This window comes from Crotalus tigris, unplaced genomic scaffold (assembly GCF_016545835.1).
Source record: "Crotalus tigris isolate CLP2741 ecotype Arizona unplaced genomic scaffold, ASM1654583v1 scf7180000017567.3851432, whole genome shotgun sequence".
Lineage (NCBI taxonomy): Eukaryota > Metazoa > Chordata > Lepidosauria > Squamata > Viperidae > Crotalus > Crotalus tigris.
Window position 1 is genome coordinate 2,917,813 of NW_024096477.1, and position 24,221 is coordinate 2,942,033.

Sequence of the window (24,221 nt, forward strand, 5' to 3'; positions counted from 1 at the left end):
AATATTTTTGAGCCTTAATTGCTCAAATATCACACTGTAAATTAAAAAAACTACAGTAAATATAATTGTTTTCCTTCTACATATCCTAGCTAACGCTGGAAAAGGCTATTGTTACGAAGATTCTGACTTAGCTTTTTTGTGGATAAGGTCTCTGAGTTGTAATTTCTATGCAATATAAATATATAATATGCACTCATGCACACACACACACACATTAACATTCACTGTTCTGATTTTAGCTTTTGGTATATATATCACGTGTGTCAAACTCATCACGTGATGTGTTGCGACGTATCGCAACTCTTTTTGCAGTGCCGGTAATGGGGTGGGCGTGGCTTCGGTATGATGAAACTGGCCCGTGGGCCAGAAGTTTGACACCCCTGGTATATATGTTCCCAGTGCTTTTTTTGTAAGAAAAAAGGTGCCAGAACTCACATCTTGTTAATCTTTTATTTAAAAAATTATTCAGTTCTTAACATAAATTTAATATATTATATTTAAGGCAGATGTTCATAGTAAATTTTACACTAAAAATTAAAAAAAGATTTTTAATTCTCCAATGATTTTTTAAAATAAAAATTATTTACTTTTCGCACATAGTCAATCACTGTACACACACCCACACATGTCAGTTGTGTAACAAAACATAACGGTCACTGCCCGCAGTAAGCACTCAGTGCACGACCACATGACCAATCACAAGCCGAGCAGTGCCATAAGCCGAGCAGCGCCATCACGACCAGCACAGACGTAGTACACATGCATTGGACTCGACACACAAGCAGTCCGCGTGCATCATTTTAATGATTTTTGCCACCGACCTGCTATGCTCGACAGGGCAATTTGTCCATGTGGACCAAACATCAAATTTTCAAAAGTTACTTTTAAAACTTGGAAAATCCGTTGGAAAAGGGTGCCGGAACGCTGTTCCGGTGCGTTCTATGACAAAAAAGCACTGTATGTTCCTATTATTGTTGAATGATCTCAGAATGAAAAATTAGCTATTTAAACATTGTAACTTTCAACAGTCCAGTAAAGAAAATTTGACTACAGACACCTGTTGATTTGCATTTTTCCTTCATTTTCCTGGGGGGTTTTTTGGGCTTCAGTCTCTTTCTTATTGCCTCTGCTACTCCAGTCAATAGAGATGAGTGGCTGAAACAGCTGCAATTCTCTCCTTGCTGTGAGGGTATTTTTTTGGTATTCTTCAAGCGGTCCTGATGCAAGTTGCAGATAAATCCAGGTGGTTTTGCAGTGAGAAAGAGGAACTCTGCAATAGTGATAAAGAATAAACCGTTAAGGAATCTGTTCTGGTTTAGCATTTTTGACATCAGATCTGTCTAATGGGAAAAATAGCATTATGTAAACAACAAAAAAAATAGATGTGCTTCAGGATAGTAAGCAAATGTTGTGAAGGAACAATGACAAAAAGTTGCAAATACTTTATGTAGTAATATCAAAGCTTAGTTGACAGTGTAGAATTCTGAAGATGTTAAGGCCCAAGTCCAGCCTAGATTTCTCCTCTCAAAAGAAAAAAAAAAAGCTGTATATTGGTTTTTCAGGAAACCAGTTAGCCTTAGAATTAAATCCCCAAATGGTGTGTTCACTAAAAGCCTTTCTAAGGCATGTAAACATTTGTAAGCAAACTTAATCCAAGGAATTGTTTCTTTTCACAGAAGAGGCAACAGCGGTGTTTTGCCTTAACGTTAAAAAGGATAAGTCTGCATCTGGTTGCACCAAAGGAACAATATAATGTGTAAGGAAAGCAAGTTCTTTTATATGTCCCCATTAATTGCTACAGTCCACAGTGTAAAGGACTAATAGAACAGAGTGTTTGACTTTGATAAGTTGTTGCTTGAAGTAGTGGTGTGTGTATTTGAAATTCTAGTGCTGTTCTAACTTGTGCAGTCCACGATGCTGCTAGCAGTCCTACAAACTATGTCTCTTTGAAAACCTTGATTTCTAGTTTGCCTGGACATGTTCTTAAAAGCAGGCTGAAATGGGCCAAACCCTTGTTTTCTGGCATTCTCTTAGCAGATAAAGATAAGTCTGACAGTTGATTGAACAATACAGGCTGTGAAGCAACATGTTGAGTGGAAGCCGCTTTGCTTTATGGACTCAAAGGAGGGACTCTGATACTGTAATTGGACTGGCGTTGCATATATAAGGTCTTAATTTCCATTTTTTTTATCTCTTTGATTTAAGAGATCATTGGTAGTAGAACTCCTGTTGTTTTGGAAACAATACAATGTTCTCCAAGTTGTCTCTTTTAAAATGTATTGGGCTACACTTTCTGCCATCATCTGTAAGTGCTATGGATGTGAAAATCAACAGTTTTATCATTTTACTTATAAATTCTAAGTAAATTGAATTGAAAAGAAGGCTACTTTATTAAAAAAAAATCTCCAGAGTTTAGTCAGGTTAACATCATCAAGAAATGGAACTTAGGCTGACACTGTGCATCAGAAATATTTATTTATTCAGGGACTACTTTGAGGGGATGGCATAAAATGGTTCAAAATGAATGAACCAAATGCTTTTTTTCTTTAAAATCAATAAGAACAGGGATGTGATGCTATCTTTTGCCTATATCTTTCAAGTCAGTGCTGAAATTTTTGGAAAATGTATCTTGAAGATACAAAAACTTTTGAATTCCAGAGGTGCAGTGTGGGGTTTAATTTCTAAAGCCTCTTATGATCTGAGTTACTTGTGAATTTATAATGTCAGTGAAAAATATTTTGCATGTTTTGCTTGTACGTTGCTGGTACAAAAATGATGCACCAAGTACCAGGCACCAATATTTCTCAATTATTATTATTATTTTTTTTGGCTTAGCTTATCAAGTTTTGTTTTCCATCACATTGTAGGTCTATCCCAAAGGCTGTAAGCTGTTCAGTTTTCTCTAGATATTTGCAGTGCTTGTATATTACATCCTTATATGGCTGTAAGCTTTACAAATTGCTGTTGTAGATTTCAAAGTATGAATTCTGGTAGCTGATTCTTTTTGGCTAATAGAAAAACAAATCATAAACATTGTGTGGTTCTGAGGCAGGTGTCATTTTCCTGTGGGCTTTATTCCGAGAGCTTTGCCAATACTAAATTAAAACAAATCAATTTAGTTTTCCTATAAGTCTGAAGGAAAATGGCCTGTGTACTGGAAAAGCAAGTATCAAAGTCATCCAGTGACTTAAGAAGTGGTACACACGTATGTAATACACTTAAAAAAAACCCAGTTATAGAAGACCCTTATCTTTTTCATTTTCTTTTTTCTAGGCAGTTTTTGTACTAATCTTCCATTTGTGCTGACATCATCAGGACTCAGTTTACACCAGCAACTCAGAATTCACATTTTAAAGGTTAGTTTGGATCTACATGGCTTCTTTCTCAACTCCTCTCCCCCTTCCCCCGTGCCCTTTTTGGAGTCCCTGTATCACTGTCTGACGTTATCCTTAATCCTCCAAGATCAGCAGAAAGTGGAAGCAACCTAGGCTGCTGAGTGATTGCTGCTTGGTTCAGGTGGCATGGGAGGGAGCCTATTTTTGTGCTGCCAGGGATCACTAAAAACAGAAGTAGAGAAGGGATTGGGAGTGTGTGTGAATGGATGGAGTAGCAATTTCAATGGATTAACCTGTAAAGCAACATGACTAAGCAAGACTCATTGTGAAAACACATATAACTGCCAAGCCAATGTGATGCGAAAGATAGCCCCAACAATTCTGAGAACTAGATGAAAGAATTCAAACCTAGAAAAGGTGAGTCCCAAATTCTTAGTCCTACTAAGCCAGAAGTAATATACAAGCAATAGTTATTCCTCTTGACCACATATGCTCTCTAAGGGGTAGGTTCACACGCAACTCATGTGTAACTGTGAAATCTTTTGTGTATAATTGGAGTAATGGGACCTTTTGTTTGCATACTACTCTTTCCCTCTACTACGAACACTGCCTTGGCTATTGCCAGGATCAGGCAAATGGGAGAGGACTTGTTAGCTACAATGGATGTGAAGCTTTATGATGAAATGCTCCTCTCACTTTTACCAAAGATCAACATTTTCTCCTGAATGAGACATTTACTAGCATACCACTGATTGTGAACAGAATTCAGCAATCGGTTTTTTCCACAGTTGTTTTTTTTTTTTTAAAAAAAAAAAAACCACGTGGGAAGAAGTGGCAGAAGTGTAGAACAAATGCTTGTAAAAATGTTTGTGAGAGAAAACCCCTTTTACGCTGGGTTTTCTTGGGCTCCTGAGATTGTAATACCAGGCATCTCCTTATTTTCTCCAGTACAGGAGATGGAGAATCTACCAAGGGATTTTCTCTGTCTGCCTGCTCTTGAGACCAAGTAGCCAAACTTGACATGCCGCCTCTTGCTAGGAGATCCAGTCTTAACTTGGTCTCAGCTCTTGAAGACGTATCAGGTTTGGCTCTCAGCAGATAGCAGGTTAGAAAACTCCATTGGTGAATTCTCCTTCCTTTAGTTATCCTTAATATTTTAATAAAACAATAATTTGGAATCCCCTTTAACAAAATTTCCCTACAAGCACTGGGCTCAGTACTAACTCAATCGTGATTGACGTGTGTGGGGTGGGGAGGGGAGGCTTTTGCAGCTCTCCTACTTTCCTTTCCCCAGGGCTCTGGAGAAAACTCACAAACAGGGGCTGCTCGGAACGTATCCCACTTTCCTCTCCCCCCACTTTTTTTTCTTCCTTCGTTGCTGGTGCTTTATTGCAGGGTGCAGGTCTGAAATTCAGTTCTTGAATTCAGACCATCGGAAACATTTCAGGCAGCCAGGGACAGTCGCAGACGCCATTTTGGTTGCCGTTACAGGCAACGAAGCCGATTTAAGTCTCATTTGTTTGCCTGCTGTTTGTAGGCAGTCCCATAAGCTTATTTTCGGCGCAGCGGCTAGCACTGCCACCGCGATTGCCCCAGCACCAGGATCTTACTGTTAAGGCCACGGAGACCGTTCTCAGTAGGGAACGAGTCGTGGCCACCATTTTGGGGCCTCCGACAAGGACAGGGAGCCACGAACGACCTCTTTAGGCTTTTCCAGCGCTGCAGTCCTATCAGTGGCCCAGTTTACACAGTCCTTTCAGGGCTTTAATTTCCAAATTCGCTGCTTCCCCTGGGCGCAAATTGTGGGATCACCTCCTGAAGGCCGCTATACTAAAAGCCACATGGGGACCTCTATAGGCCCAACGAGGCCTACTCACTGTAGTTGAGTGGCCATCTTTAATGCCACGTGTGGGATTCTTTAGGCCCAATGAGGCCTACTCATAGAAGTTGACCTGATCTAGGCCACATCTGGGGGTGTCTCTCTATATTACCACACTTCTACAATATAAATACAAATTGTGTAGCCGCCAATTGAGATCTGATCCTTCCTTTGCCAGGACCTCTTTGTCCCTTTCAGACCTCTGAGCACTCTTGGGGCGTTTTTCCTTTTTTGCTGGTGCACATTGACTGGCCACCTAAGACCTCCGGGCGGAGCCCAGAGAGTGACCCCAAACGTGCCTTCAGCATCTGACTCAATTGCCGTGACCAAAGCCCAGAGAGAATTTTTTTCTGGTCAGGTGGTCAGAGAAGCAGTCTTGTTACTTGTTCCAGTTCCGCTTCCGCTAACTGCTTGCCTGCCAGAGCTTCGTCTCAGCTTCCCTGAGACTGCTCAATCAGGATGGAGGACTCCATGATGCCTCACCCCATGGGCACTGTCTCTCCATCCAGTTATGGCTGCCACAAATCCTCCGAACAGGAGGCGGCAGGCAAGCCCAAATCTAAGACTAAGACCACACTCAAGAAGTCTTCCAAGTTGGCGGAAAAGCAAGCCAGCCGTAGGCACCAGGCTCTGGAGAAGGAGTTCTCCAGAGTGCAGAGGCAGGCCAGATTAGAGACGGATCAATTGGCAGTCCCTGAATTTGACCTTCCCTTAGGCCCTTCAACTTTGGCTCAAGGCGTGTGGTCCCTCACAGGGATGCCTGTCACACTTAGCTCGCCTTCCATATTGGTTCAACATACAACAACAGCTCCAGGTCCAGCCCCAGAGGCCACCTTCACTCCTACGGCTGCAGGACTCAGGGGACCGGACATCGGAGACATTTTCTCCGACAGCCGCCTTGAGGTCTTGCTAACCAAAGTTGTGGACCGAGCTTTAGCAGAATGGTCCTTCCATTCACCTGATCAGGGGGCTTCCACATCAGCCATGCCACCTTATGTTCCTCCTACGGGGCTCCCTATACTTCAGGAGCCCACGTCTCCCACATACTCCTCCTTGAGCGGCTACTCTTCCCCGCAAGGTGAGGAACAGCTGGACTTTAATTTGTCAGAGGAGGAGGAACTTCCCCCTGAGCCCTCCCCTTCGGGAGGCCTGTTCAATCCAGCCCTGTTTCTTACACTGCTTCGCAAGGCCACATCGACGGCTAACATAGGGTCCGATCAGTTCCTTCAGCCGCAGGCAACATCGGATTCCAGCCCAAATCCGATATTTTTTGAAATGGTGGCAACCCAACATCACGTTCCGTGCCCCTCTATTTTTCTTAAAGGGATCAAGAAACAATAGGCCTCTCCTTCCTCCTTCCCTTCCATAAGCAGGACTGACAAAAAGATATTTAGCACCTCCACAGACCTCACTGATGCACTGGAGGTCCCCAAGGTAGACGAAGCCTGGACCCCTCTGGTATCCCAGACTGCGGTCGCTGGGGACATGTCGGAGGCACTCAAAGCGGACGACAGAAAATGGGACCAAACATTCTGGAAGACCCATCAGTCAGCAGCATGGGCAATTAAAACGGCACTTGTGCATCCTTTTTTTGTCCGGACTACCCTTTTATGGCTTTGTCAGCTTCAGGCCAGTGTCGCTGCTGAGGACATTCGGACCCACCAGGACCTAAGCAAAACGGTGGCAGCCACTGAGTACACTGCAGATGCAACACTACAGTTGGCCAACTTTGCCTCTAGGTCTCTAGCATTCATTCAGTCTCTGAAACACTGGCAGGCTGACACCAAGGCCAAATGGCATCTAGCGACTGCTCCTTATGTGGGCAATAATTTATTTGGGGAGGCCCTGGCTCCATACCTTGTGGAAAACAAGGACAAGCGGAAGGTCATGGCTCACTTGAACAAAAGGCCCGATAAACGTCCCGCTCCATATTTTCGTAGGCAGTCCTTTCAGCCGGCAGCAGGTCCAACAGTTACTCAGCCCTCCCACTCATACACTCCCAGACAGGAGAGACCATATGACTGTCCTTATGACAGACCAGGTTTCCGGTCCAGACAGCAGAGCCAGTCTAAGTGGCCATTTCGAGGGGCAGGATGCCCCTACAGGAGGTCCAAGTGACTCTTACATTGCTCTTCCCATTGGGGGAAGGCTGGCCCACTTCTTCCACCAGTGGGAACTCACTTCCAGGGACAACTGGGTCTTACAAACCATCCAGTTTGGTCTGTCCCTGGAGTTTCTAGCCAAGCCCCAGGACCGATTCATTGCCTGATCCGTTTCCAGGGATCCACTCAAACAGGGACTTATGCAGGAAGCTATTCAATATCTTTTAGAGATTCAGGCCATAGAACCGGTACCGCCGGACCACAGGAGAGGGGGATTCTATTCCATCCTCTTTGTGGTTCCCAAGGCCTCGGGGGTGGAGAACGATTCTGGACCTCAAAGACCTAAACTATTACATCACTTACAAAAAGTTCAAGATGCAGTTACTCCAGTCCATCCTGGGAGGCCTCAGACAGGGAGACTTCCTGGCGTCAATAGACCTCACAGAAGTGTACCTCCATATCCCTATCCATCCAGCTCACCAGTGGTTCCTCAGGTTCTGTTACAGGGGCAGGCATTTCCAGTACAAGGCCTTTCCTTTCGGCCTTTCCTCGGCACCCAGGGTGTTCACCAAGATCCTGGCCGTACTAGCCGTCCAGTTGCGGAAAGTACCAATACGCGTCCAGTGTTACCTGGACGACATCCTGATCCAAGCGTCATCCTTCCAGGCAGCTCAGGCGAACCTGAAACACACCATTCAGGTCCTTCAACAACATGGCTTCTCGGTCAGTTTTCAAAAAAGCCAGACAGTTCCCTCATCCAGGCTTTTGCACCTGGGAGCTGTCATAGACACCACAAACTGCACGGTCTATCTCTCCCAGGAGCGACTGGTCAGCATCAGGGACCTGGCTCGCCAGGGGTACAGGGACCGTACCGTTCCATTGGTCTTACTCTCCTAACTATTGGGAAAGATGGCCCATAGCCATAGTTCCCTAGGCCAGGCTCTATTTGTGGGACCTCCAATGGTTCCTCCTACCATTTCAGCGGGTGAATGCCAGCGCATCCAACCATCGGGTCAGGGTCGCGGTTCACATCCGCAGGTCTCTGTGCTGGTGGTTCTCACTAGCGGTGACCAAAGGATCACCCTTCAAGGAACCGGACCGCATCACCATCACAACAGACGCCAGTCTGTTTGGTTGGGGAGCCCATCTACGGTCTCAGTTTGCGCAGGGCCGTTGGTCCTGTGCAGACTTGAGACACAACATCAATTGGCTGGAGCTCAGGGCCATCCTTCTAGCTCTTCGCCAGTTCAGGCACTGGATCAGGGGACATCACGTTCTGGTCCTTACGGACAACGTGGCATCCAAGGCACACGTCAATCGTCGGGGGCACCAGGTCCAGGTCCCTTATGTCCGAGGCACGGTTCCTGGGTTCCTGGGCAGAGTCCAACCTGACCTCTCTTAGGGCCGACCACATCTCGGGGGTCAAGAACCAGCAGGCAGATCTTTTGAGTCATTTGACGGTGGATCCCTTGGAGTGGGGGTTGCATCCAGATCTGTTTTCCGAGATCTCCCACAGGTTCAGCCATCCGATCCTCAACCTGTTTGCGTCGTCAACCAATACCCAACTCCCCAGGTTCTACTCCCGCTATTTTCTTCCAGGGGCGGAGGGGATGGATACCTTGCGGACGCCGTGGCCACGAGGTCTCCTCTATACCTTCCCTCCCCTCCCACTCATACCGGCGACCATCTGCAAGCTACTACAGGAGCAGGCGGAAGTGATCCTCGTGGCCCCGTACTGGCCACAGAGGCCGTGGTTTGCCGACTTAGTGACTCTTTCCCGGTCTCCTCCGTGGAAGATTCCTCCACATTGCGTGTCCTTACACCAGGGGACCCTCCAATACCCGGACCCTCAATGGTTACAGTTGACCGTCTGGCGCTTGAGCGCAGCATCATGACACAAGAATTGTTTTCCCCCCGCGCAGTTACCATGATTCAGGCCTCTCGTCATCCTATGACCAATCGCATTTATGATTCTACCTGGAAAAATTTTTGCCATTGGTGTAGAATGCGACAACTGGATATCTACAAACTGACCATCCCTCAGATCGTAGATTATCTGCTGGACGGACAGAGACCTGGCCCCTGCAACTATTCGCAGACAGGTGGCGGCTCTGTCAACATTACTCACTTGTGCGGATTCAGTTCCCTTAGCTCACCATCCTAGAATTCGCGCTTTATCAAGGGTGCGTGCAACACCAGGCTCCCGTGGTACATAGATACCCCCCTTGGGAATTGCCTCGCGTCCTTCGCGCTCTAACAAAACCACCCTTTGAGCCCATAGCAACTATTCCATTACGGAACCTATCTCTTAAGGTTGCGTTCTTAATCGCCATCACATCAGCCAGGCGTATCTCTGAGCTGGCTGCTCTATCGGTCAGGAATGACCTTTGTATCTTTCACAGCGATCGGGTGGTCCTTCGTCTGGACCCCTCCTTTGTGCCCAAGATAAACTCGCTCTTCCATAGAGCACAGGAAGTCATCTTGCCAAATTTTTGCCCCAATCCTTCCCATGATTTGGAGCGGTAGTGGCACACACTGGACGTCCGCAGGGCACTGCGGCATTACATGAAATGCATGGAGCCTTTTCGTAGGTCTGAGGCCCTATTTGTTTCCTTCCGTCCGGCTTTTCTGGGACAGAAGATTTCCGCTGGCATTATTGGCAGGTGGATCAGGGCCTGTATCACGGAGGCGTACCAGGCCTCTTCCCTGCCAAATCATCTTACTGCCCATTTCATCCGCAGTGCTGCGACCTCTGCAGCATGGGCCACTCAGGCGTCCATTGAGGAGATTTGCAGGGCTGCAACATGGTCCTCGCCCTCCCCGTTTGTACGCCATTACAGGATTGACCGCTTCACTTCCGTGGACGCCTCCTTTGGTCGGAGGGTCCTTCAGCAGGTGGTTTCAAGGGACACTATTCCGGCCTTATCTGTTTCCCACCCATCGGGACAGTGAGGCTTTGGTATGCCCCATTGGTGGATTCTCCATCTCCTGTACTGGAGAAGGGGCGTTGTCTTACCTGAATGCCTTTTCTCAATACAGAGATGGAGAATCCACACCCACCCTTTAGGTCAGTTAGGCCGAATTTAAGGGATTGAGAGCCAATACCTCGTCCACCTTCAGCCACTTCGCCCTCGTTAAGACTGGATCTCCTAGCAAGAGGGGGCGTGTCAAGTTTGGCTACTTGGTCTCAAGAGCAGGCAGACAGAGAAAACCCATTGGTGGATTCTCCATCTCTGTACTGAGAAAAGGCGTTCAGGTAAGACAACGCCCCCTCTCTCCCCTCTCCTGGTTTAAAGTTGGTTGAATAAAATAAAAATGTCCATAGATTAGCCAAACAAGCAAACAGAAAAGTATTTCGGGGAAAGGATGTAATATGGTTCAATATATAATTTGGCTTATGCAAACATATGGAAGTAACAAAAAGAAATAACCCAAATTATTATTTCAGTTACATGGGACAAAACAGCCACAATATCTGAGATTGCTGGATGCTGATCAAATAAAAATAATACATAAATACAGGTAGTCCTTGACTTACAACAGTTTATGGTTATTGACCATAAATGGTTATTGACCATTCAAAGTTACAGCGGCACTGAAAAAAGTGACGTATGACCATTTTTCACAGTTACGACCTTTGCAGCACCCCCATGGTCACATGATCAAAATTCAAATGCTTGGCAACTGATTCATATTTATGATGGTTGCACTGTCCCGGGATCATGTGATCACCATTTGTGACCACCTGACAAGCGTTGGGGAAGCCAGGTCCCCTTAACAACTATGTTACTAACTTAACAACTGCAGTGATTCACTTAACAGATGTAGCAAGAAAAGTCGTAAAATGGGGCAAAATTCACTTAACACCTATCTCACTTAATAACAGAAATTTTGGGCTCAGTTGTGGTTGTAAGTTGAGGACTACCTGTACATAAACCATAGATACATTGAACAAATACATAAATACATTAATCAAATCTGGTCAACGTTTTTTTATTTTAAAAAAGGGGAATATGAATTTGCTCTTTAGAAATAAATCAAAACATAAAATATCTCCCACATAAGAGATTATCGAGATATTGAAACATCTTGGAGGGAAAGAAAGAAAGTGGGCCATGGTCTTTGGAAATGGGCACAGGGTGGAAAAGTTTAATTTATATTAATGTAGTTCTGTGAATATGCATTTGGGAGTAAATCACACTGAACTCTAAAAGTGACTTACTTATGAGGACATATATATAGGATTAAAGAGTGGTTAGTATAAAAGTCTGGTGTTCACTTAGGTAATTACCTCTTTCCTCAGTTTTTTAAAATCCTAACAGAGGAAACAAATTTATAAAGTTTCTTCCTGTTGAGACTGAATGAGAAACAGCAAGCCTTGGTTTAATTTTATTTCCCCCCCCCCCCCCGTATGGTTGTTATTTAAATCATGTCTCATCTCTGAGGGCCTTTTTTTCATGGTATTGGGGCTGACTACTCTGCCTCTGAACTGGCCTTTGTCAAAAGCCGACTGATTTGTTTGCTGTTGGTAGCTTCTAGTAGTCTATTTATATGTGTTAATGCTTTGAGTCTTGCAGCTATTGCTTGCTATTTTTCTTGGTGGGCCTGGATCCAAATGGAAGCGAAGGGGCATTCCTGTGAACTTTAACCTGTGATAATGCTTCCTTTTTTACCCTTCATCTAAACAGGTCCGTTTTTTGACAGTGCAACTGGCCAGTTTGTGTGTAGCTTTCATTAAAACTACATCAATGTCCTGGGAACTCGCTCCTTGAGGGCAAAGATCATTTTCCTCAGGGAAACATTTCATGAGAATGTGACCATAAAAAATTAAGTTTCTGCTGCATTGTTAGTCTTCTGTTGACATTCTAACTGGCAGAAGATGCCATTCGAGGTGTGGAGACTTTAGAAGCGGCTGAGCTTAAAATTTCTGTGAGACAGCCCAGCATCTTCAAAAGATGTGCAAAAATTGCTGCATTTTCTCAAAAGCAAACTAAACTATATTACTATTTTTACAAAAAGCTATATTTGTACTTATGGAAATATGTAAAGCAGTTGCTGTAAGTATTCACTGTCCAATTTACAATGCTTCTGTCCTTTTTTTTATGTGTACTTTTATGCCAGCTACAATATAGGATTGCACATGTAACATGATAGTAATTGCAAATTGTAAATTTGCCTTCCTTTTTTCTTGTTAGCATTGAAATTGAGAGGATTCATCAGGCATGATGGGCTCCTGACCTATAGTGCTTGATCCCTTCTGAGTATACTAGGCAGCAGGTCTGTCTGTCTTTCCTTCTGTCCTTGAGGTAAACCCTTTCCCATCCACTGCAGTTATTTGTGCTAACATTTTATTTAAAAAAAAATGTTCTGAGACCTTTTTCTACTGAGTTCTTCTCTTCTGGTTTTCCATCTGAGTCTTCCTTTTTGTTGTTGTTAATTGCGAAGTCGTGTCCGACCCATCGTGACCCCATGGACAACGTTCCTCCAGGTCTTCCTGTCCTCTACCATCTTCTGGAGTCTTCCTTTACCTTATTCTTTAAGCAGAATTATGCAAAATCCTACAGTATTGTGAGACTTTGATGGGATTCCATGAAGACACTAAGACTTCCCTCCCATTCCTCCAACACACCCATTTTTTAATCACCAAGGCTTTGCCCCTTAATCAGGAGTTGTGGGATTTTTTTTTTAAACTAAAGTTCCGTGGTCTGAAAGAACCTACCTGGAAAAATCGACATCATCAAACAGTTTTGAGACGTAGATACAGTTGAATATCTGAATTTGTCTGAATTGTGATATGCTGAAAATAAATGAGATAATGATGGCCTGATCAGACTTGATATGATATTTTAATAGCTGCTGCTTTAATAATGCAGAATAATTATACTCCCTGGATTATTAACGTTTTCTCTTTCAAGAGGTTTGAATATGTTTTGGATTCTTCCATTAAATGCACTCTGCCCTCTTAAAAATAGAGAAATTTTATGAAGTCTTTATTTTCAAATTATCTAGTATCAAAATGTTAAATAATAAAGGAACCAATTTGGAGATTTTTTGTCTTTTATTCTTCTTTCATTATCATTGTGGCAATAAAATATTATAACCTGCCTTTATTAACAACAATGAAGGTGAAGGCATTTTAACAATATAAAAATATTAAAATATAGTAAAATAACATAACTAAAATATTACTGTACAATATATACATGCTGAAATCTGCCTTCAAATGGTATAGAAAGCTTGGGGGGGGAAGTATGTATTTGTGTCAGACGTAATCTTTATGCTAATAAAATTAAACTTAGCAATAGTAAAGGTTACAAAAGAAATAAAAAGTAAAGAATTAATCATAGAACACAACACAGTTACTTAGAGCAATGATTATGGATGAACAATACATAAGGATTTTAGCTTGGTCACAAAATTAGGACGCAAATCATCTTTTACAGGAAGGTAATAAACCATTATTTACAAAACACAATTCTGGGCTCATGGATTTTTATAAGCCAAAGCCAAACTAAGTCATGTTGTGACTTAGTGTGATGTGTGAACCTATAAATAATCATAGATTTGCTTTAATCTAAAACCCATTCCAAGACTTTGAGATTTATAGCAATACTTGGTCCAAAGATCCTTGAGAAGATGGACTTTAGAAATGAAGAAGCAGATTATTTTCAGTATACTGAGTATATATATATACAGTACTATTAGTACTGAAGAAGCAGATTGAGTCATTTTCATGTGATTTTCATCATGGATTATTATCCCTTGGTTATCAACAGCAGGGAAGTTCTCTGGCTAGTTTTTAATACCTTCAGTCATAGTGTCTGATCATATTGGCACTTGGGAATTGGGGTACATGGTGAATATGTTTATTTACATTATGTTATTTGTACAGAATCATATGGTAGGACTTTTGTTTGACTCTAGGGTTTCTGTTTTGTCTAGGTGAAGGCCAATTCATTTTATCTTGTAGATGTATTATGGATAAATATTTTCAGGTCTAGGAACTCAATGTGAATGTGTTTTTATTCACTTTGAAGAAACAGGAGTGCAACCTGGGATGAATACAGTACCTAATCCAGTTTTGCCATCTATGTGACTTTACTGAGATAGACTGACATGGTAATCCATGTTCACCATAAGTTGTATTATGTTAATGCTGTTTATATGCCTTGAACCTAAAGCCAATTTTTTCTTCTATTATGTGAGTAACCGTTCAAAGTTAAAACAGTGCTAAAGAAAGTAACACAACTAGTTCTTGTGCTTATGACCTCAGTGTCACATGATTGCAGTTAGGGTACATGGAAACTAGTATGAATTTATGGTGGTTGCAGTATAGTGGGGTCATGTGATCACTATTTGCAACCTTCCCAGCTGGCTTTCAACAAGTAAAATCTATGGGGGAAGCTGAATTTTCTTAATGATTCTGTGATTTGCTCAGTGACCACATGATTCTCTTAAGAACCATGGGGAAAAAAGGTAAAATCAGATGTGGTCATGTTGCAATAGCAATAGCACTTAGACTTATATACTACTTGACAATGCTTTACAGCCCTCTCTAAGCAGTTTACAGAGTCAGCATATTGCCCCCAACAATCCGGGTGTTCATTTTACCAACCTCAAAACCATGGAAGGCTGAATCAGTCTTTTTTTTTTAAATTAAAAAGTTTTACAAAAATTACAAAATATACCCCCAAACCCACCCACCTTACCCCCCCTCCCCTCCCCCACTTCCCAGAGTTGAATACAGGGTAACAGATATAATAATCATAATCTAACTAACATTAACCAACTATATAGATAAACAAATATAATGCGCTTTAACTCCCCTTTAATACAGAATAACAATTTGCAAATAACCTTAATCATATAAACAAATTAAAACTAATTCATAAACAATACGATATAATTAAAAATTTCACTATAATAAACTATGAATAATAATAATAATAATATTCTAAAATTTATTCATAAAATAAATGGAACTTTTTAGTCCCATATTTATTCTGAATATAGTCTATCCATCTTCTCCAAACCGAAATATATCTCTCTTGTGAATGATCCTTCAAATAAGCCGAGATTTTTGCCATTTCTGCTAAATTTGAGACCTTAAGGGTCCATTCTTCTATAGTCGGCAAGGAATCTTTCTTCCAATATTGCTCTACCAACAGCCTTGCTGCTGTTATTAAATTCAACATCAAATTAATTTCCTTAACATCAAAATCTACAATAATACCCAACAAAAATAGTTGAGGAGTAAACTTTCTTTCTTTTAAAAATATTTTGAATGTTCCACCAAATTTTAATCCAAAAAGCTTTTATATGTCTACAAGTCCACCAAATATGAAAGTAAGTTGCGTCCAAACAACCACATCTCCAACATTTGGGCTGCAAGTTAGGATACATACAAGACAACTTTTGGAGATCCAAATGCCACCTATAAAACATTTTATAAAAATTTTCTCTCAAATTTTGAGCTTGAGTAAATTTTACATTTCTAACCTAAATTGTCTCCCATGTGTCCAATAGAATCGGCTCTTGAATATTTTGTGCCCATTTTACCATACAATCTTTAACTAACTCTGTTTCAGAATCCAATTCTATTAAAACATTATAAATTCTCTTTATGTGGGCTCGAGTTTGATCTTTAATCTGTTTTATCAAATTCACATCCTCTAAAGTAATACCAACCTTTTGATCTAAACTCCATCTAACTAACAATTGATTATACTGAAACCTGGGGGAAAGATGGGATAAAACAATTTACAATTTAATGTTGTGAATAATAATAAAATCTATAATCAGTAAAATAATTGCCTTCCCTTTCTCCTCCTTAGTTCTGTCTCTTCATTCTTAAAGGATGTGTCATGCAGTATGTATAGATGATCATAGTTTGGAATTATATGGTTTGGTAAGATACTACAGCTTTACATGTATGTCTGTTTATAATTTCAGAGAACATACTCCAAATCTTAAGCAGTTGTACAGCAGCACCAAGATTCTCAACTGTTTTGAAGGTGTGGATTTGCCCTCTCTTGACACAGCAATGGCAGCAGTTATGAGCTTAGGAAAGATAGCTGAAAATGGCAGTATGGCATCTCAAAATGTCAAGTCCCCATCAAAATCTCTTACTCCTACTCGGATTGGCAGAAGAAACCAGGTAAGGAATAACAATTTATTTTTGTTTTTCAGTAGAACACAATTTCACATGAATTATTATCTCCCCATTCTGCCTCCTCCTGGCCAGCTAAATTGTATCAGTACTCCTAACTAATGAGAAATATATATACTGTATATTCAAAAACCAGTCTGTATATGCTTTCTCATTTATTATGGAGCAGCTCATAAGCCTAAGCATTTGTGAATAAATGGCTTTTGAGCAAATTGGAAGTAAATGAACTCCACTAATCATGATTGGTTGCAAATGATTGCTTTACTAGCTTGGAGAATTGCAGTCAAGTCACACATGCTCTTTATACATGCTCTCATTCCTCCTGTGGTGTCTTCTTGCTCCATTTTCCTTGCTGCTTCCTCTATTGTTGGCCTTCCAGGGCTGGAAGGGGAAGCTGTGTGGTTTTGCTTCCCAGATCTGTTATAGGCAAGTGACTTGACCCTCTTCTTGCCTTTCTGGTGTGTTATTATCAGAAAAAAATAATGTTTGCAGGGTTTCTTTTATCGGTTTGAACTTTTATTAGGCTACTTTTTGTTGTAAAATATATAATCATAAGATTAGAAGGGATCTTGGAAGATGAAACTTTGAATGATGTGTTTAGTTGTTAAGTGGCTGATAAAGGACCTCCGGAATCGAGGTTTCTAACTAGCCAGGCTTGGTAATAAGCAACGTACAGAAAAAGAACCATCCTTTCTTATCTCCATTTTTTTGTAAGTGGTTCAGATGTCTCAGTACCTTCTTCTATGAGAACAAGAAACAATTTAGGAGTAAGTTGCCCTGCTTAGAAAAAAATGCTGCAATTGTTAGGGAGTTTTGAAGCATAACAAAAATTTATTGAGAAATCAGTGTGACTTGGCAAGGCAAGGCATATATGTCTTGCCAGTTTCCTAAAGCTGGAGCGTAACTAACTTTGGATCACAAGATGTTTTAGACCCTGCAGCATCAGGCTACTAACTATTCTGCAGTGAACTTCAAAGTAGTGTTAAAATGTCGAAGCTATTAGTGGCTTCTTTGGTTGCCTTAGTTAGCACAAATCTCACAGATGTAGGAAAAGAAGAGGCAGAGTCTGGGGAAAGAGTCAAGAGAGGAATCAGCCTGGAGTTGTTATGTTGCCACAAGCTATCCTAATCGAGTCCCCCTTTGAATTCCATTCTCTTATCTTTAACTCTAGGGCCAATTTAGTGCTGACCTTAGTTCACTAGATTTTTGTGTATAAGCTTGAGCATTAAATCTTCTTAATTGGAGCTTAATGTATGGTTCCATTCCTGTTGTTTGCGCCTGACACAGCGCATGTTTAGGACTTGGATGGATGACAATAATTTCAATAGGGAAGATGCAACCCTAGCATAGACTCACTTGGCCATTCTTCTAGAGTTCCTTTTCACTGTTGATGTGGATGGTTCTCCTTTCTGTAATCCAAACTTCTCTACAAGTATGGAGCTGCCACAGAAAGCAGAAACTACCCTTGGCAGCTGTAACTACAGGAACTTCTTGCAAGGACATCTCTGCTTCAAAGTAATTTATGTTTTCCTCCAGTCAGAGAATGTACAAGATGACTTAAGATACTAGGCAAGGCTGGAAGTGATGGCACCCTGCTTGGACCACATTTCTTTGTGCAGGACATTAACAGAAACTGTAGTTGCACGGAGAAACTAGTAATATAAGGAAGGGCTTTTGCAGAAGAAGCAATGTTTTCCTGAACGTTATACCCTAAATTTTACCTAGTCTGTCAAGGTTTGAGATATGTGTGATACAGCCACTGGGCTAGACTATATTTCCTTCCCTTTGGTCCTTTGTGTAGCACTTCGTTGGAAAAGCAGGAAGAAGGTGGATAAACTGGTTGGCTTGTTTGTGTGAGCTTTACTTAGAGCTACTGGCTCTTTAATCACACCAGCCCTTTCACTGGGCATTGGATCAAGACAGTAAATGCGACAGGATTAACATAAATACTTGCACTGTAATAAATAAACAAATAAATAATGGAGAGAGGCTATGGGTGATTTTCCTATCAATCAAAATAGAAGTTGACATTTAAGTAAGTTTGCTGTTTGGAATGGAGTACCTAGAATGGTATAAGCAGATGAGCCTCAGCCATTATTTTATTTGCTAGTGATCCTTATACCCCAAAGCTGCTGTAGATAGGCAGATGTGGTCTCTCTGATGGCAATTCCTGTTGCGTTGAAAGAGAGAGCGCAACATTTTAAAGATTGTGTTGAAGTTTAAAAATAGCATTCTGAATGTCTGACACAAGGAGAAAAGTTGGTGGTGGAGAAACTGTTCGATTCCAGTCTTGGGCTCTTGATCCATATTGCTCACTTACAGGATGAGGCAGTCCTCCAAGGGAGAGAAATGAAATCTCCACAATCATTGGCAATATACAGGAACTACATTTGGAAAGCTGTTGCTTCATGACCTACTTACAATATTTTGGTTGCCACTGGAGATAAAATCCTGGACCAGATGAATTATTTTGAATACAGTTTGCACGATGCTAGGTTATTTCATGGGTTAATGTGCTTTTTTGTTAAATCTTACGGAGGAAACATTTGATTCGAAGTTACAAGGTTGAACTCGCCTGTTAAAATGCTTTTAAATCACTTTGTAACTGGGAATTGCAATTTTCATTCCTTTATCAGTAAGAGAGGGCAGCATGGTGGCCCAGCGGTTAAGACAGGCTGGGCTCATCAGCTAGAAAGCCAGCAGCCCAGGTTCGATACCCCAAGCGCCACAGGATGAGGTGAGCCCTTGTTTGTGCCCCAGTTCCTGCTAACCTAGCAATTCGAAAGCATGCAAATGCAAGTAGATAAATAGGTACCACTTTGGTGAGAAGGTAACTGTGCTCCATGATGTCATGCTGGCCCTACGACTGCAGAAATGTTTTTGGATAGTGCTGGCTTAATGGCCTTGAAACAGAGATGAGCACTGCCCCCTCTACTCAGCAATCCACAGGGACACCTATTAGTTAGAGCAGTGGTTCTCAACCTTTTTAATGCCGCGACCCCCAACCGGTCGTAAGTCGAGGCCTACTCAACCGGTCGTAAGTCGAGGACTACTCAACTGGTGCAGCACCATTTGCAGAACGGGACTTTTGGCGGGCTCAGCAGGGCAGAGACAGCCTGGACAATTCCTATTGGCTTTTGAAAGCCAATAGAATAAAAGGGAGTAGCACAGCTAAGGAAAAGGGGGAAAAAATAGCGGACTGCGTTGTTTGGCGACCCCCGTGAAATGGTCATTCGACCCCAAATGGGGTCCCGACCCACAGGTTGAGAACCACTGAGTTAGAGGGATCTATGTCATGTTGAAGGATCTTAATCTAATTCAAGAGTATATCCTTTAAAATCATAAATTGCTTATTCCTCTCTTTATAATTGATTTCACGATATGAGAGATCAAGAATTCCCAGGGGTGCTTTTTCCACCTGTATCAGAGGTCATATAAAGACATATCAAACTTTTTATCAAAGTGGCTGTCTTTTTTGCTACTTTGTTTGAGAGAAGCTTTTTTCCCCCATCATCAGTAATACTCCACCATAGTCAAACTGTATTGCCGCAGTCCAAATTCTTCAGCAAAACTTTAAAAAAAAAAAAACCCAAATACACACGTACACAGAAAGTTGTATTAAAACTATTATGTTGTAAACTGAGTCCAAACAGATTCTTCCTTTTAGCTAGTTTGTTTCAGAGTATTGAGCCTGTTTGGTTTATGTCAAGCAGCTGAGACTGGGGGCTATAAAGTAAAGGAAGCTCAGGCCTGGTAGTTGCACGGACTTGGGCTAAATCTGAAGTTTGCCCTTATCAGTTCTGACTGATTTGTTTGTTTGAAAGGGGGATATGTTAGAAAACAAGGCTTCCAAACAATTAATGGCATTGCACAGAGGGATAGAAAGGCTTCTTTCAGCAAGGGAGCTATAGCCTGATTTCACAGGAAAGCCTGCACAAACATATTTCCTCCTGATATGTTTGTTTTGCTGAGACAATATTTAGCATGGTGGAAGAAAGATTTGCACCTGAAGGTAATTCTATGAGCCAGCTAGAATTTGAAGGTCCTTTAAAAGAACTTTAATAATAGGTATAGGATGTGTTACCAAGTGTTTTAATAGGAACATATGAACACATAAAGTTTGTGTTACTTTAGCCATGCATAAAGAAAATATGAGGTGCTTATCCACCATGCCACACTTACTTATTTTTTAAGAGAAAGGCAAAAAGAAGAATTTCAATAACCGTTTTATTAATTTGTGGAGCACACCACTATATAAATTGCAACGGCTAATAGTATAAATGTATTACTAAAGAAAAATCTGCAGATAGGAAAAACCTTACCTAAATTTATAGAAAAAGGTTGTATGCTCCTGAGTATAAGAAAAGGGTTTAACAGTGAAATGATACTACAAGTAAGCCATTTTTAAATAAATCTACCTGAAGCACCTGCTTGATATTTTGCTGATGGAATTTCCAAAATCCAGTATAAAATATTCTAGCAAAGTACTTTAAAAGTATGTTCACTTTTTCTGGGAACTTTTCTGAGCTGAATAGTTTGCTGTCTTAGTTTTGAGGGGTTTGCTGTAATAACTGACGAAAAGAACAATTCAGGAACAGCTAAACATTTAAAACATCTACGAGGGCAATTTGGAAATAAACATCCAGTGACAGATATTCGCGAATACAGAACTTTTATTATACACATTAGAAAACTACAACATTACATTACTTTTCGACATAATTGCCATTCAAATTGAGGCACTTGTCATAACGTCTTACAAGGTTTGAAATTCCTTAGTAGAAGTCGCTCGGTGCCAAATCTGGACTATTGGGGGCTGGGTGATCAAAAACATCTGAACAGAACTGCTTCAAAAGTTCTTGGGTGCATCTAGCAGTGTGCAGGCAAGCATTATCTTGAACCAACACCACACTGGAAGTCAGCATGCCCCCATGCTTGTTATGGATGGCTCTTCTGAGTTTTCGTAACATTTCACAGTAGACTTCTGAACCATGCTCCATGAATTTCACTAGTAGTACTCCTTTGGCATCTTCACATTTGGCGGGATTTTCTATGGCACCACTTCCGGTGTGATATTGGTTCAACATAATGCTCGCCTGCATACCACTAGAAGTTTTGAAGCAGTTCTGTTAGGATGTTTTTGATTACCCCCCCCCAATAGCCCAAATTTGGTGCCAAGTAACTATTACTAAGGAATTTCCAACCTTGTAAGACATTATGAGAAGTTCCTCAATTTGAATGGCGATAATGTCGAAAAGTAATGTAACGTTGTAGTTTTCTAATGTGTATAATAAAAGTTCTGTGTCTGCAAGTGTCTGTCATTGATAACCAAATGGAGATTTGTTTCCGAATTGCCCTCGTATAAAACCTTTAGTACAGTCAAATTGCAAAACATCTGGAGCATCCCTTGAACACCTACAACACTGACAAAATTACTGTCAGTCAATTGCAAAGGGCAGCTTTACTTGGAACAACTTACATCCTGCAACAATACCTTTAACAGTATCAGGTCGTTGGAAAGGACTTGATTGGTGAGTTTTAGAGGCAGTGGGAGAATAATTAATAAAAATGCCCCAAGTATTTGGAGGGATTTAAAACTGGTGAAAATTTGCATGCACACATAAATATGGAGCAGATTTAAATTATTTAGCATTACATTCTACTAAAATGACTACAGTATTTTTTTTTTCATAATATATTAGGAAGGATTGGACAGCTCATTTTAGAACGCAGGAGACAGCTTAGACTTTTTTTCTTTTAAGTGCGGACAGAACTTGGAAAAGTTAATGTAAAACTGGATGTGCTGTGTATGATAGAATAGTGGATAATTATATTGACTCTTTCAAGCAGTTGGGCAAGAGAAAATGATTAACTTGTTTCCAGTCTGTCCTTTCACAGAAATGTCGGTGTCTGATTCAATATCCTAAAGGCATTTTGAAAAACACCAATGAATGAATCAGGATGTTCTGCGTAGACACAAATTGTTTTGGTTTCTTGAGCAGCGCCCATCGTACCTATAACTAATCAGGAATCATTCTGTTCCTTAGCTTTTTTCTTTGCTTCTTCCCCCCAAAACAGCAGGACTAGTTGAAGGTTTCTTTTTATTTTTCAACTCTGATTCTGGATTGTCTTGGGGGGCGGGGGGGGGACATGCAGCAATAAATAACAGTATTTCTGTAGCAGAAAGTAAAATGAAGTAGTTGGCTAATTCTCCTTGGGTTGATGAGTCTGCTATAGATCTTTGTTATGCAGAAATGATGCAAACGTATATTTGCTAATTCTAACTGAACAGCCTCTGATTCCCAAAGTGCTTTTTGCAAAAAGCAAACTGCACTTTCTTTTTTCTTTTTTTTTAAAATTTATTTGAAAACATTTTGCTTCTCACTGAAGAAGCTTCTTTGAACCATTAGCTGGATGATTGAGAATCTCCATAGACATTTAGCCTATGGGTCTTCCCCCCCCCATTTTTTAAAAGAAGTGTCTCATGTTTAATGCAAGCATCGTGGTCAAATTGTAATTGGGAAAACTAAAAAATGGATTAGTTACAAGCTTGCTAATTTCTCCCCCCCCCCCTTATGACATATTACTGTATCTTTCTTTTAGTGTTTCTGAATCCCATATCCTTATATATAACTTGCTCTGTTCTTAAGGTTTACAATATATACAGCAATTCTTTTTGTCTCTGATTTTCAGTTTGGGGTGATTTCTGTATTGCCGATGGGGAAACTGGGGGATATCATAGTACTTTAAATGGATTCTAGGAAATCTAGAGAAGGGATAGAATCTACCTAAATAAGTCCTGAGATAGGATATTATATTTGATTTGGAAATACTTCCTGAGACTGGAATCCAGAGTCTTCAAATAAATGTAAGGATGGGTGATTTGGGATAGATAGAAGGAAATGTTCCTTTCCTGCAGTAGGTGGTTTTCATTGTAAATTTTGTAATATCAAAATGCTGTGAAAATTTCCAGTGTAAGTTTAAAAAAAGTTTCCATTTTTTCCCCTTCTAGCTGGGTGTGAATCTGGCATTTTGGGTATATGTTGTGGGTGCTCTCACAGAAAGATAGCAAGGAGCTAGTTCATTCAGGGAGTGGGTAGCACGAGGGTTATAATCTCCCTTTCGCTTCCTCTGACCTCATCTTCCTGCCCCTGCCTCCATTATGGATGTTTCATTTTCTGGGAAGCTAGGCAAGTTTCCAAGCAAAGCCAGAGAACTGCAGCTCTCCATCATTTTTATTTTTGGAGAAAGTTTCTGGGCCCAAGGACATTCCTGCAAGTAACTGGGATACAGGTTTGCTTTGCAATATGTCATATTTCACTTGTTTAATTTAAAACAGATATATTTAAAATATGAAGCATCAGGTGAGGCAAGGAGCCTGGCAATCATTAAGGGAGATGTTGGTAGGCACAATTGCTTTCCCAGTCTCTGTGTTGGTGACCCTGATTTAGACAGCCGCATGAAGGCTAAGACTATTAATACTTTAATATTTGAAACTCTAGGCCTTTTTATTGCTATTGCCTTTATTTATAGTCACTTTTAAGGTAAAGATCCTCTAAAACAGTGGTTCTCAACCGGTGGGTCGGGACCCCATTTGGGGTCGAATGACCATTTCACGGGGGTCACCAAACAACGCAGTCCGCCATTTTTTTCTCCTTTTCCTTAGCTGTGCTACTCCCTTTTATTCTATTGGCTTTTGGAAGCCAATAGAATAGACTCTCTTGAATAGAGTCTAA

General features: G+C 41.2%; 1 protein-coding gene across 17 annotated transcripts in view; it reads left to right on the plus strand.

The window, feature by feature from the left end:
* The window catches only part of RREB1 (ras responsive element binding protein 1), a 166,586-nt gene that overhangs the window by 75,475 nt on the left and 66,890 nt on the right, over positions 1-24,221 (plus strand). For 10 of the 17 annotated variants that reach the window (XM_039350493.1, XM_039350500.1, XM_039350509.1 and 7 more), the window contains 2 exons: positions 3,274-3,356; positions 16,269-16,473. In XM_039350493.1, coding sequence (XP_039206427.1) covers positions 16,360-16,473 — 114 coding nt within the window. In that variant the 5' untranslated portion in view covers positions 3,274-3,356; positions 16,269-16,359. Of the gene's footprint in view, positions 1-3,273; positions 3,357-12,511; positions 12,623-16,268; positions 16,474-24,221 lie in introns of all 17 variants that reach the window. The other 7 variants (XM_039350584.1, XM_039350548.1, XM_039350557.1 and 4 more) reach the window with 2 other exon arrangements.